General features: G+C 51.1%; 1 protein-coding gene across 1 annotated transcript; it reads right to left on the reverse strand.

Moving 5' to 3' along the window:
• Positions 1–258: 258 nt before the first annotated feature.
• Positions 259–13462, reverse strand: PSMB1 (proteasome 20S subunit beta 1). The gene is made up of 6 exons (XM_066248290.1): positions 13283–13462; positions 7994–8101; positions 7355–7436; positions 4679–4808; positions 1281–1387; positions 259–486 (listed from the first exon to the last, which is right to left on the reverse strand). The coding sequence occupies exons 1-6, from the start codon at positions 13390–13392 to the stop codon at positions 301–303; spliced, it is 723 nt and encodes a 240-aa protein (XP_066104387.1). The 5' UTR covers positions 13393–13462; the 3' UTR covers positions 259–300.
• Positions 13463–14155: the final 693 nt, after the last annotated feature.

Below are 14155 nucleotides of genomic sequence, written 5' to 3' on the forward strand. Positions count from 1 at the left end.
TTACATCCGTTAATGTCTGAATAAAACCAAGACAGATTCGAGGTTACATCGGCGGTGTGAGTGCCTCCTCATAAGATAGGCTGCTCATCAGCACGGATCTGTGTCAACTTTCCAGGTCAATTTCTTGCTTGTAAATATAAGGAAAAACTGACAGGACCTGTTTGGTTTTCCAACCTTAAAAAACAAAAATAGCTGTGGAAGACAGAAAAGCAGGGGAAGGAGAGAAAGAAAGAAAAAGAAGGGATAACAGACGAGCACTCAGGGTTCATCTTTAATGAGCAGGTCAGGGGCCGCCAGCTCTCAGTCCCTCCGCAGGGGGACAGTCTCCTCCCGGATGCCCTCTCGGGTCACAATGCAGATCCTGAGCGCGTCCCCGGTGTACACATCCCTCTCGGCAGCAGAGATGAAGACGTCTTTCACAAGCCGCATGGCTCTGTCCAGAGACAGGGGGACGTGCTCCACATTCTGCATGTTCTTAAAGCCAACCTGGCGGACAGGAAGCGAGGGTGACTGTCCTGTGACCGTGCAACGGAGGGCCCAGCCCCCCCCCCCCACGCCCGCACGTAGCTGAGAAGCACAATGAACACACCACACAGCTCAGAGTCCCTCAGTGCGGGTCCCAGAGACAAAGCCCTGGCTCCTGAGAGGCACGTGCCCTGAGAGGTGGGACTGGTGGGCGAGCACGGCCTCAGGACATGTGGGCACTGGGGAGAGGGGCCCGGACGGCCAGGCAGCCACAACCAGCCCCCTAGAGACAGCACACTGAGCCAGGCACTCTGAGGGCAGAGGCGTGAAGGAGCAAGGCTGTGGCACGCCCGAGGCACGGAGCCAGGATGGGCACAGGGCCTGTGCAGTGGGGGCGGACGGGAGGAGAAAAACCAAGAGAGGAGCCTGGAGGCACAACGGTGGGACTCAGGGACACAGGCACGAGGTCTGCATGTAGCCCGCAGCAAGGGGAGGGGGTGGATAGGGTACAAAACAAGGTGACTCAGAAATGGTTTTCCTGAAACTGGAGTGAAGACAGCAAGAGAACCGAAAACCTCAGTCAACACCAGAGACTGCAAGTCGCAAGAACGCAGGCGTGGCGTGGCGTGGGGTGGGTGAGCGCTCGCGGCAGAGCCAGCAGCAGAGACCAGAGGGTCTGCACAGGCAGGCGAACCAGCCAAGGCCCATGGTGAGGGACTCATGGGGCAGCCTGGATGTCCCATCCCCTCAGCCAGCAGGGAAGGGGAGGCTCGGAGAGCACGGCCGGAGTCACCAACCGGAAGCAGTGTCAGTACCTGGTTGTCCAGCAGGGGCTGCAGCATGGCACTGGCGGAACCTCCGGCCTTGAAGGAGTCTCTCTGGTAGGATCCCACCGGGTCAAAGCTGTACACGGCCCCCTTCCCTGAAAGAAGGAGCGTCTCCATGAGGCTGCATCCTGACCCCAATCCCAAATCACAGTAAATATAACCCAAAGTGTGACATTGAAAGGACTACTGACTTGGCTACAATGTCAGCCGACCTCAGGTGGAGCACGGTCAGTGTGGAGCTGTGGCACCCAGCTGTCTGCCCTGCCCTCCCCACGGTCAGTGTGGAACTGTGGCACCCAGCTGTCTGCCCTGCCCTCCCCACGGTCAGTGTGGAGCTGTGGCACCCAGCTGTCTGCCCTGCCCTCCCCACAGTCAGTGTGGAGCTGTGGCACCCAGCTGTCTGCCCTGCCCTCCCCACGGTCAGTGTGGAACTGTGGCACCCAGCTGTCTGCCCTGCCCTCCCCACGGTCAGTGTGGAACTGTGGCACCCAGCTGTCTGCCCTGCCCTCCCCACGGTCAGTGTGGAACTGTGGCACCCAGCTGTCTGCCCTGCCCTCCCCACGGTCAGTGTGGAACTGTGGCACCCAGCTGTCTGCCCTGCCCTCCCCACGGTCAGTGTGGAACTGTGGCACCCAGCTGTCTGCCCTGCCCTCCCCACGGTCAGTGTGGAACTGTGGCACCCAGCTGTCTGCCCTGCCCTGCCCTCCCCACGGTCAGTGTGGAACTGTGGCACCCAGCTGTCTGCCCTGCCCTCCCCACGGTCAGTGTGGAACTGTGGCACCCAGCTGTCTGCCCTGCCCTCCCCACGGTCAGTGTGGAGCTGTGGCACCCAGCTTTCTGCCCTGCCCTCCCCACGGTCAGTGTGGAGCTGTGGCACCCAGCTTTCTGCCCTGCCCTCCCCACGGTCAGTGTGGAACTGTGGCACCCAGCTGTCTGCCCTGCCCTCCTTTCAGAGCCCCTGCGACTCATCTCCACATGGGGTCTGCCAGCAAACTGCAGTCTAGTCTCTCCATGCTGAAGTCACCAGTCTCCGCCCTGGGACTCCCAGCATGCCTGTGGTCTCACAGGCACAAGGGTTAACGGTCAGACGTCCTGCTCTAAGTTCTGCACCAAATTCCTCCTAAACATCCCTACTCAATGGCAGTGTACTTCGAGTGCAGACTTGAGTGTCCCTGGTGCTAGATTTGAGCAGTCACATGGTGACTTCCTGTGCACCTTTAAACCACAGTGAGCACATTCAGCACCGTGAGAAACAAAATAAAGGAGATATTTCAGGAAAACACAGACGCCAGACAAAATGTTCACTTTGTGTAAAACGTGAGCACTTGCTCCAAACCAGTTAGGAAGCACTGCCTCCTTAGGAAGGACAGCTGCGCCCAAACCTCCCCCCTCGCGTGGCCGCGCAGAACTGGACCCAGATGGCTCTCCGGAGGCACAGAGCAGAGTGCTGGCCCGAAGAGCCATCGGTGCGGGACCTGTCACGATGCGGTCCGTCCCTCTCACCCAGAAGGACCTCACGTGCAGAACAGGAGGACTTTGTTACTGCACCTCCCAGGAGCTGCATCTGTTCAGTCAGGAGGCAAGGTCCTCCACCAGCAAGAAGACAGAGTGGTTCTTTCTGTGACGCTCATTTACTGCAGTTGGTACGGAACCAGAACTGCACCCTCCTGAAGCCTGCTGTGCACACGGCAGTGTGACCAAGCGTGTTTCAGGAGAGCACAGCTGAAAGGCGGCCTCAGAGCCCTGAGCAGAAGAGGCTGTCCACACATGACAGAGAAAAGGATGTCCTAACTGTGTGGACAGCCCACAAAGGGGAAGACAGGACTGGGGACACATCCGAGGAGAACGTGAGAACTCTGGAATACATACGGCACAGGCAATTTCCTGTAGAAGTGTAAGGAAACCACACACACACTTGTGCAAGCACACAGACAAGCACGGGAGACAGACAGCAAACTGACCCCCGAGGCGAGAATGAAGGAGCGCTCACGTGCTCCCCCACGGTCTGAGTGCACGACAAAGCCTGGGTCACCGTGACCAGTTCAAACCAGCTGTGTTCACATGAGAAATGATGGATCATTCACAAGGTGTGACTTACAGTGATAGAACTGATTTTTAAACTTAATCTACCAGAAGTGAACGCTCCAGCAGTCACTCTGGGAGAGGGGAGATGAGGACAAGTTCACTATGGATGTGCAACTGTTGCCATTAGCCAGTCACTTTCTCCACTGTGGGCCTGTGAAAAGTTCCCGCCGAGAACACAGCATCTGAGGTCACCTAATAGAGCCAGGGGGACGAATTTTGCTAGAAGCAAGTTTGGACAAGAAATGAGATCACAGTGGCAGTTCACTAACTTCCACACAAAGGGACTTGCAGGAGAACCCCAAAAGAACACCAGTGTCTCTTGTGAGGCCAACAGGCCAGAAATAAAATGAGGCCCAAAGTGTTACCCAAGGGCAAATCTCAGAAAATGACACCCTGGAGCTGTGAGGAAATCGAGCAGGGCATATCCAAGAGCAGAACTTCAAACACCCCTTAGAAAGGGCAGGAGACACTGTAACATCAGCACAGGAGACATGAACCCTTATTTTTTTAAATTGAATTCAAAGAGGAAGGGAGAGAGGGAAAGAGGAAGGGAGAGGGGGAGAAGGAGGGAGGGGGGAGTAAGAGGGAAACAGAGACACTGATTTGTTGTTCCACTCATTTATACATTCATGGGTTGATTCCTGCACGTGTCCTGACCAGGGACTGAACCTGCAACCTGGTGTATAATGTTGACACTCTAACCAGCTGAGCTACTCGATCGGCCAGGGCTGACATGAACCTTGACTATAAAGTACTTTTGCTCACTAAGGTAATGCCAAAGGCCCTGGCCAGTTTGCTCAGTGGTAAAGCGTCGACCCGACCCAGCAGGTGGATGTCCCAGATTCGATTCCCGGTCAGGGTCAGGGCACACAGGAGAAGCGCCCATCTGCCTCTCCACCCCTCCCCTCTTGCTTCTGTTTCTGTTTCTCTCTCTCTTTCCCTCTCCTTCCATCCTGTAGCCATGGCTCAATACGAGGGAGTTGGCCTCAAGCGCTGAGGATGGCTCCATGGCCTCCACCTCAGGTGTTAAAAAGTGGCTCCAGTTGCAGTGGAGCACCGCCCCCTGGTGGACTTGCCGGGTGGATCCCAGTTGCGGTGGGTGCGGGAGTCTGTCTCTGCCTTTCCCTTCTCACTAAATTCAAAACAAAACAAAAAACCAAAAAACCCCACTATCTACTTCTGAACTCATTTAAAATCTTCAGAAAATAGTAAATTGCTCCGCAGTCACGACTGGAGCTCTAACACACCGCCTGCTGTATCTCGGAAATGCCAGCCCCTCCCTTCCAGAGAAGGAGCTGTACCTTCCTCGTCGAGCCCGCCGATGATGTTGTACACGTAGTAGGGGAAGAAGCGCCGAGAGTAGAGGATGGTGGACAGCATCGCGGCGATGGCCCCCGTGGTCATGGCCTTGTTGTTGGAATGCTTGTACATCTGCGGTTTTCAGCACAGACACAGGGCATGTGGGGCAGGACGTGACAGAGCAGAACAGTGAACAAGGTGAAGAGAACAAACGCACATCTCTGTGAGAGAAAGGGTGCCTGTCTCTTCCATGATCAGAAAACACACAGTTACTAGGATAAAATAGGAGTCCGTTATTCCCTTTCACTCTGGGGCTGTAAGAACTTCGGGTGAAAGAAGGACGAGTCTGCACTCGTGTCTGGTTTGCCCTATTTTCCATGTCATCCTTAGCTCTGGAGCAAATGCACACTAATGGGGCAGAGGGGACACCAGCTCTGCCCTCCACAGAAAGACCAGAATCAGCAAAACGTAGCCACAGGCCACCCCTTGCGTCTGTAAATAAAGTTTTACTGGGAGTCCCTTTCAGGCGGCACACACTGTCTACATCTGCTTCTGCATTTCAGCAGCAGAGCTGAACAGCTGCCACAAACAAGTGACCCATGCGCTGAAGATATTTACTACTGGGGCCGTTACAGTGTGTGCCGACCCCCGATCAGCCAGGTGCAGGTCCCTCCTGCCCAGCGGTTTCTTTGACAGAGAAGAGGGCCACACGCTCACGCTGTAGACTCCACACAGTGGTGGTCTTGCTCCTTAAAGCATCTGCAGTGGAGCCGTCTCCAAAACAGGATCTTATTCAGTGATTTCCAATCCTACATTTACTTCACCCTTGGGAATCCCAACTTATCTAATAGACTGAGAAATCCTACAAAAATAGCAAACAAAAATTAATTTAAGTCCCCCAACTTGTCAGCTACATGGCAAACATCTCTAAGGAGAAACCTGAGAAATAATGTAAAATCATAGTAACAAAATACTGAAAAAAACATTAGAAATGAGCTATGAGTAATAAATTGCTGTCTAGAAAAAATTTTCCAACATGAAATTCATTTAAAAAGTTTTAAATTTCATTTCATTTTAAAACTAAGCACCGCCAGACTGGTGGTGGTGGCACAGTGGATAAAGCATCGACCTAGGCGCTGGGATTCCTGGTTCAAACCCCTGAGGTCCCTGGCTCTGCGTGTGGGCTCGTAACCATGGGGTCCCTGGCGTGAGCAGGGGAATCACACGATCCCAAAGCTCTCCAACTAGAACCCAAGGTCGCTGGCTTGAACAAGGGGTCGCTGGCTCAGCCCCAGTCAAGGCACATACAAGCAGCAAGCAACGCACAACCAAAGTAAAAGCAACTGCAAGTTGACGCTTCTCACCCTTTGTCTGCCTTCCTCTTTCCCACTCTCTCTCTCTCACCAAAAAACCCCCAAAACCATCTATATAATAATGTATCAAAGAAAACCTTTAGGAAGGAGTGTACTCAGCTAAACTCACTGATTCTTGTTTGACTTAACAAAATAGCTCTCCCTGTTAAATGTATTTTTGTCCTCTAAGTTGCATTTATAAAATATGCATTAGAAACCTTATGCATATGTTAATAAATATAAGTTCACTGAAGTTTTCAATGTAAAAGCAAATTTTTTTTAAGTGAAAGGAGGGGAGATAGTGAGATAGACTCTCGCATAAGCCCCGACTGGATCCACCCTGCAACCCCTGTCTGGGGCCGATGCTCAGATTAACCAAGCTATCCTCAGTGCCTGAGGCCAACGCTCAACCAATTGAGCCACTGGCTGTGAGAAGGGAAGACAGAAAGAAGGGGGAGAGGGAGGGGAAGAGAAGCAGATGGTCGCTTTTCATGTGTGCCCTGACCAGGGATTGAACCCAGGATGTTCACATGCTAGGCTGACGCTCTATCCACTGGGCCAACTGTCCAGGGCCATAAGTACATTTTTAAATTGGAATTACTGAAGTGACAACAGTGACTAGGAATCCTGCCCCTCCCCCCAGGCAAGTGTATATTTATTGGTTATTGTTAACAGGTAAAATCCATATAACACAGTCCAAAGGCTCCTGTCCTATTCTGGAAACTACTAGAAGCAAACACACTGACTGCACACAGCATACGACCAAGTGCAGCCGGCCCTTGCCTCATCAAGGGTAGTACTGCAGCTCTTCCTGCCTCAGGCAGTGACAGGTGTCAGACCCTGTGCACACCACTGGTCTGTCTCCTTCTCTCACTTCTCCCGAATACTGCCCGGCCTCTCTCCTGCCTCACCTCCTGCCTGGTAACTAAAGACTGTGACAGTGGGAGGTGATAATGTCTTAGGTCGTGCCTCTCTCGCAACTACTGGCTTGCTCCCTTCTATTTCTGTCCACGTGTCCTGTCTGTCTGTAAGGGGGGAGCATATCAGACAACAGGATTCCAGACCACGTTCCTGTCGAAAAGCTTGTCTTCTCCAAAGAAACTGATCTGTTTTGTTTCCCAGGGAAGAGAACCTTCAGAAGAACCCCATCCCTGCCACCTCAACAAAGGTAGAGACCGCTCTCTATGGAACCTGCCGTTGCTGCCCATCTGCACTCCACTGAGGCAGCAATACGGGGAGTCCCTCCCACCAGCCTGGTGCTGTGTGCTGAAGAGTCCACAGTTACTGATGTTCAATAGTGAAGACACACAAAACACTCGCACCTACCTTTAGTCTTGCTTCAATAATCTTTGTCAGGGTAAGACAGTCGCCATGGAAACCACTGCATCCAATGACTGTCTTGTCTGTTCTGTGAAAAGCACATTTCAGGAGACCTGGTTGGTTAGACAGTAAAGTACAACATGTGTCGGGCAATTTTAAATTTAAATTTAAAACTCCTATTACCATTATTCATTGAATGGTAATAGGACAATTGGTTATCCTCTCTGCACCAAGAGAAAGATCTCCGATCTTCCTTTAACACCAAGAGAGTTGATAACAGGGTAGGTGAAATCTTGGGGCTTCAAGATGCTTTTCCTAAATAGCCAGGTACATCAACAGAATGGGGAGTTTCTTGGGGAGTTACTTTTACTGTGTATTTGAAATTTTTCATGACAAGATGTTGAAGTAAAAGTACTTATGTTATCAATAACACTGTTGGTACCCCGATATGGCAAATATCATGAACACTGCATATTGAATTAATAGGAAATGCTAATTTAGAAAATTGTTTCCTAAAAAATAATGCAAGTTAGCTCCAAACAAGCAATCTAACAATTCATGAAATGCACTGTTTAGAAGTTAAATCTCTTTCAGCATTAAATTTTCAGAATGCACTGGGAAATGTGTCCTTAGAATTTTACTTACAATTTGTAACATTTGGGGCTGTCCCGGGTGTGAACAGAAAACCCTTCACTCAATCGAGTATCAGAAGCAACAATTGAAAAATCTTCTCCAGCAATTGCCAATACAGTGCTGAAGGGAAGAAAGAGGACAAAGGAGTTATGGGTTCTTCCAGGTGGCAAACAGGAGTGACCCAGCAGGAGAGTGGCTGCCGGTCTCCGAACCCGCGATGGATAAACACGAGAGAACCAGTCACACCAGGTTCTGGTTTCCTGTAGTCACTAGGTTATATTTGTACTACACTACAGTGAGTGTGCAATACTGTTACATATTTTTTAAATGTACATACCTTACTTAAATTTAAAATGTTATTGCTAAAAAACGCTAACCACCTCCTGATCCTGCTGGGAAAATGGCACCCAGAGACTTGCTCCACGCAAGGTTGCCACAAACCTTCAACTTGTAAAAAATGAAGCATCACCTGTGACCACAGTGAAGCGTAGTAACACATGTGCCCACACTGGGACGGAATCACTAGTGCGAGCAAGGGCAGGACAGACAGAAGAAGAGATTAGGGAAAGGACCCATGGCTGCACGTCATCTAGGAAAACATCAAGAGCTCCCTAAAAGCACAAGCATACATCACAGCAAGGGGTCTCCCTCACAGGAGGTCCCAGAAGAGCCACAGAATTATCATCATCATCACAGAAATGAAATAAGTACTTTGTGTAAGGTAGCAGTACTACATAATTGCCAAAGGCCACGGCCGTGCCCACGGGTCAGGGGCCAACACTGGCAGCGCACCAGTTCCCTGCGCTCAGAGAAGAGAGGGCTAGGGCCATGCCCACGGGGTCAGGGGCCAACACTGGCAGCACACCAGTTCCCTGCGCTCAGAGAAGAGAGGGCTAGGGTGTTGCATTTCTCACACTAGGGAGACACCCAAACACCTGTTGAAAAAAAACGAACTAAGAACAGACTGTTTGCTTTGTGGCTGTATCATCTGTGATGGCAGTTTACAGACGAGGCCGAGTATGAGCTCTGAAAGAAGGCTGTCTGGGTTCTACATCCGACTCTCCCACTTGGCAGTGGGCTGTGGGTAAGCAGTCTAACTTCTCAAGGCCTCAGTGTCTTCATACACAGACCAGAGTCACAACAGTGACTGCTTCTTAGGGTGTTGCTACAGGATTGCATGAGTTAATGACTGTAAAGCCCTCAGACTGGTGCCCAGAACAGCCCTGGTCCTCCAGTTAGGTGTGATCATACAGGTGGGAGGCAGCACAGTGATCACTGAGCATCCACCGGGGCTCTGCAGTTCCCTGAGACCTGGTCTTGCCATGTTCGTGGCTCTGTGGGCTGATATAAATTATCTAAGTTCAAGTGGATGAAAATAAGTATTTGAGTTACAGGGTGACCATGAGAGTTAAATGACAGCACTCACATAAAGTAATCAGAACATAAGCACTCAGAACACTTTAGCCGCGGCTCTTACTGAGAGAGGAGCACTAAAGCGCAGAGCACTAAGGGGTGGAATCCCAGGTAATACAGACGGTGAGCAAAAGGAAATGGGTAACAGTTCAAATAAACATTCAACCAACTTATTCAGGCGTCCCTTTATGTGTAAGCAAGTGCAGGGACATAAAGCTTAGTGATGGGTATGCGTCCAACTGGAAAATAATCCCAAATGCCGAGCTAAAGATTTTAGCATTTTAGTGAGAAACGACAAAGGTTCTTTTTGCAAGGTAGAGTCTTAAGAAGGCTACTTTGACAGTCACGCATGTGATATGGGGTGGAGACACTTTCAATAAGACTAATGCAGTAGGAGGGTAGTGGGGTGAAGAGGAAGAAATGGGTAAGTCCAAATAACAAACACAAACTGTCCAAGTTTTCGTAACTACCAAAATGTGTTAGAAGCTAGAAGAGCCACTCTGACACCCAAGACTTTATACTTGGAGAAGCAGCATGCTTCCTAATTACAAGGAGTGCAAAGGAGAGGTGACCGAGGGACCATTATCTTGCTTTTTGTTCTAATACCTTCAGTCATGGTGAGAGCAGAACACACAGGTAGAGATGTTTTACTTAAGAAGCAGAAAACGAGGTACTCATGAGAGTGAAATTGGAAAAACAAATCTGGGAATTATCCGCACATAAATGAGACCTGTGACAGTGCTGAGTGACAAACAGAGGCAGTTATGCGTTTAACCATATTTTAAGAGGTAAAGTAGGTGGCCGTGGCCAGGCAGTTCAGTGGATAGAGCACTGTCCAGGCGCCATCGTGGGTCTGATCCCAGTTAAGGCACATGTATATGAGAATCAACTGAGTGCCCAACTAAGTGGAATGTGTTCATCTTGCTCTCTTCCTCTTCCCTCTTCTCCCCATCTCTGCCTGAAATCAATGGAAAAAAATGTTTTTAAAGAGTTAAAATATCCTGACCAGGTGGTGGTGTAGTGCAGTGGTCCCCAACCTTTTTTGGGTCACGGACCGGTTTAATTTCAGAAAATATTTTCACTGACCAGCCTTTAGGGTGGGACGGATAAATGTATCACGTGACCGAGACAAGCGTCAAGAGGGATTCTTAGACGAATGTTACAGAGGGAATCTGGTCTTTTTTTTTTTAAAGGAGAGAATTTTATTTATTTATTTATTTATTTATTTTTACAGAGACACAGAGAGAGTCAGAGAGAGAGATAGACACAGACAGAAACGGAGAGATGAGAAGCATCAATCGTTAGTTTTTCGTTGGGCATTGCAACACCTTAATTGTTCATTGATTGCCTTCTCATACGTGCCTTGACCGCGGGCCTTCAACAGACTGAGTAACCCCTTCCTCAAGCCAGCAACCTTGGGCTCAAGCTGGTGAGCTTTTTGTTCAAACCAGATGAGCCCTCGCTCAAGCTGGCGACCTCGAGGTCTCGAATCTGGGTCTTCCGCATCCCAGTTTGACGCTCTCTCCGCTGCGCCACCGCCCAGTCAGGCAAGAATCTGGTCATTTTTAAAAAATAAAACATCGTTCAGACTTAAATATAAATAAAATGGAAATAATGTAAGTTATTTATTCTTTCTCTGCAGACCGCTACCGGTCTGTGGCCCCGGGGGTTGGGACCACTGGTGTAGTGGGTAGAGCGTTGGCCCAGGATGCTGGATCCAGGTTCGAAACACCAAGAATACTGGCTTGAGCCCAAAGTGTCTGGTTTGAGCAAGGGGTCACTAGCGCGCCTCGAACAACCCCCCCCCCCGCCCCAGGTTAGGCACGTATGAGAAAGCAATCCATGAGCAACTGAAATGCCACAACTACGAGTTGATGCTTCTCATCTCTTTTACTTCCTGTCTGTCCCTGTCTCTCTCCCTCTCCCTCTCCCAGGCAGCAAAACAAACAAAGTTAAAGTAGAAAAAGTTATAGAGATAATCCTTATTTTGTAGAAGCAAAGGCTGCCCAAGAGCCAGCAGCAATAAATGCAACAGAAAAAGAACAAAGACAGAAAAGGTAACAACTTAATCAAAATGTCATAAGAGACTAACTTTTAGGGCAGCCACAGTTTAAATTATAAGGGGTTAAAAAGTGAGTAAGAAATGGACAAGAGTGTGGTGGTTGGGAGGGTGGGGAGGAGAGGGAGGGAGAGGGGAAGGAGGAGGGAAGGGGCACAAAGAAAACTAGATAGAAGGTGACTGAGGACAATCTGACTTTGGGTGATGGGTATGCAACATAATTGAATGACAAGATAACCTGAACATGTTTTCTTTGAACATATGTACCCTGATTTACTGATATCACTCCATTAAAATTAATAAAAATTTATTTTAAAAAAGTGAGTAATGAGTACCAACACCTTGAACGGTCTTACTAAAAAGAATTCACAACTACCTTATGAAACAGGTCTAATAAGCCACCTTACGGCATAATTACTTCATTAGTTGTCACAGAAAGTGTTAAACGTAAAAGAGTAAAAGCACAAAACACAGTGGCACCAGAGCTATGGATTCAAGTCCCAGCTCAACTTAACAGCCACAGTGACTGGAGCCCCAGGTACAATGTAAAAGCGGGGCTGACAGCATCTCCCACTCAGGCATCATGAGGATTAAAAAAGATAACTACTTGCAATTTACAAAATGCTTGGTTGATGCTACCCCTCAAACTCTGAGGATCCGAGGAAGGGCATTTGTGTTCAAAAAGTGGAGAGGGCCCTGGCTGGTTTTTGCGTCGGCCTGGCGTGCGGGGGACCCGGGTTCGATTCCCGGCCAGGGCACACAGGAGAAGCGCCCATTTGCTTCTCCACCCTCTCCCCCTTTCCTCTCTGTCTCTCTCTTCCCCTCCCGCAGCCAGGGCTCCATTGGAGCAAAGATGGCCCGGTGGCTGGGGATGGATCTGTGGCCTCTGCCCCAGGCGCTAGAGTGGCTCTGGTTGCGGCAGAGCGACGCCCTGAGGGGCAGAGCATCGCCCCCTGGTGGGTAGAGCATCGCCTCTGGTGGGCGTGCCGGGTGGATCCCGGTCGGGCGCACGCGGGAGTCTGTCTGATTGTTTCTCCCCGTTTCCAGCTTCGGAAAAATGCAAAAAAAAAAAAAAAAAGTGGAGAGGTGCCCAAAAGCCACCTTGCCACTGAGTGGCAGAGACAAGGCTAGAATGACACCTTCCACTCTCCTCCCGGCCGGATGCACGAGGCTGACGACACAGCCCGGTCACGCCGCTGGCGCCCGAGAACGGCGCGGACGCTGCACGTCCAGTGGGGCCCGCACGCTGTAACTGCCGCCTCACCTTCCCGCGGCCGCGGGCCCTGGGCAGAGCACCTTCCTACAACCCTAATGCTTTCGATCAAGGAAAAGTACCACTTAAGATAAAGCTGGCACTTAATAATAATAATAAAGGACAACTTGAATGTAACATACAAGAATAACATTTTAAAAGTCCCCCTTCTGAGTATTCTTTCCCCTGAACTTAAGCTAACCGCCCCCCAGAACAAGCCCTTATCTATGAAACCAAACCTGGCCAAGTAACCCCATTTCCCCCCTAAAATAACATAAAGCGACTAGGTGGTGTGGTCAGCCCGTGTGGCTACAGACACACTGCGCCCAGCAACGCGGCCATGCTCCTCCCTTGACTCCCGCCGCTAACCCCGCCCCGGCTGCGGCGGGGCCCTCGGGGCAGCGTTCCTGCAGCGGAGGCCGGGCCTCACCGACCCCCTGTCGTCCACCCTGAGGCCCGGCGACCTGCCCGTAGGGCGACGCCGCGAGACCGAGGCCGACAGAGCGGCGCGCGGAGACGGGGCTGGCCGCGACAGAGGGCGGGTGCGGGGCCGGCGCGGAGCGCGGTGGGGCCTCACCCGCCGTTGAAGACGTAGGGCGAGAAGCGCAGCTGCGCGGGGCCGGCGCGGTGCGGCTCCATCGCCAGGTCTCGGCCGGGGCCCCAGGACACGACTGCGGAGGACAGCATCCCGGCACCGCTGCTGCTGCTGCTGTCTCACGGCGAGATGGCTGCCCGGCCGGAAGCCGGAAGTTGCGCCACCTCCGGGGCCCGGGGCGCACGGGTTCCCGCTCCCGGAGGGCCGCGTCGCCGCCGGGCCCAGATGCGGGAAAGTTGACGGGGGGGTCACGGCTTTCTTCTTCAAGAAAGCATGCCAGTTCTGTCTTGATGGACAAAAACATTGTAAAGCCCGACCCGGTAAAATGATCTGCAACAGTGTGAGGACACTGAGAGTCGAATCGTCCATCGGAGTGTACGCGGGCGCAGGCGTGTTTGGAAAGGGAATTGACATGGTTGAGGAGGTGCAAACCTGAGGCCCCCCAGCTCAGCTCCCAGGTGTGCACGTCACCGTACGGCTTGTGCAAGAATGTTCACGGAGCATTCTTCCCAATAGCCCCAAACAGGAAATGAGCGATTGCCCATAAACTCAGGGACTTGTCACAGCGAGGAACACTGACCGGCGTCCGCTGGGGTGGGTCTCGTGTCCGCATGCGCACTACAGAACTTAGGACACGGCGATCAGGGAGGGCCGGACTCGGCTGCTTGATTTAAGACCACTTGTTCTCTGTACGTGTGTATTCACTTCCTTATATGAATATTATATTTTATAGTTTAAAAAAATTTTTTTTTAACGAACGAAAAAATTGAGGTCCTACTGGTCAGCTTGGAAGTTAACATCTTGCAACTTCCAGCAACGACCAATCAGTAAACAGTCTGCCCAGGTAGCTGCCCC

Source organism: Saccopteryx bilineata, chromosome 12 (assembly GCF_036850765.1).
Source record: "Saccopteryx bilineata isolate mSacBil1 chromosome 12, mSacBil1_pri_phased_curated, whole genome shotgun sequence".
Classification (NCBI taxonomy): domain Eukaryota; kingdom Metazoa; phylum Chordata; class Mammalia; order Chiroptera; family Emballonuridae; genus Saccopteryx; species Saccopteryx bilineata.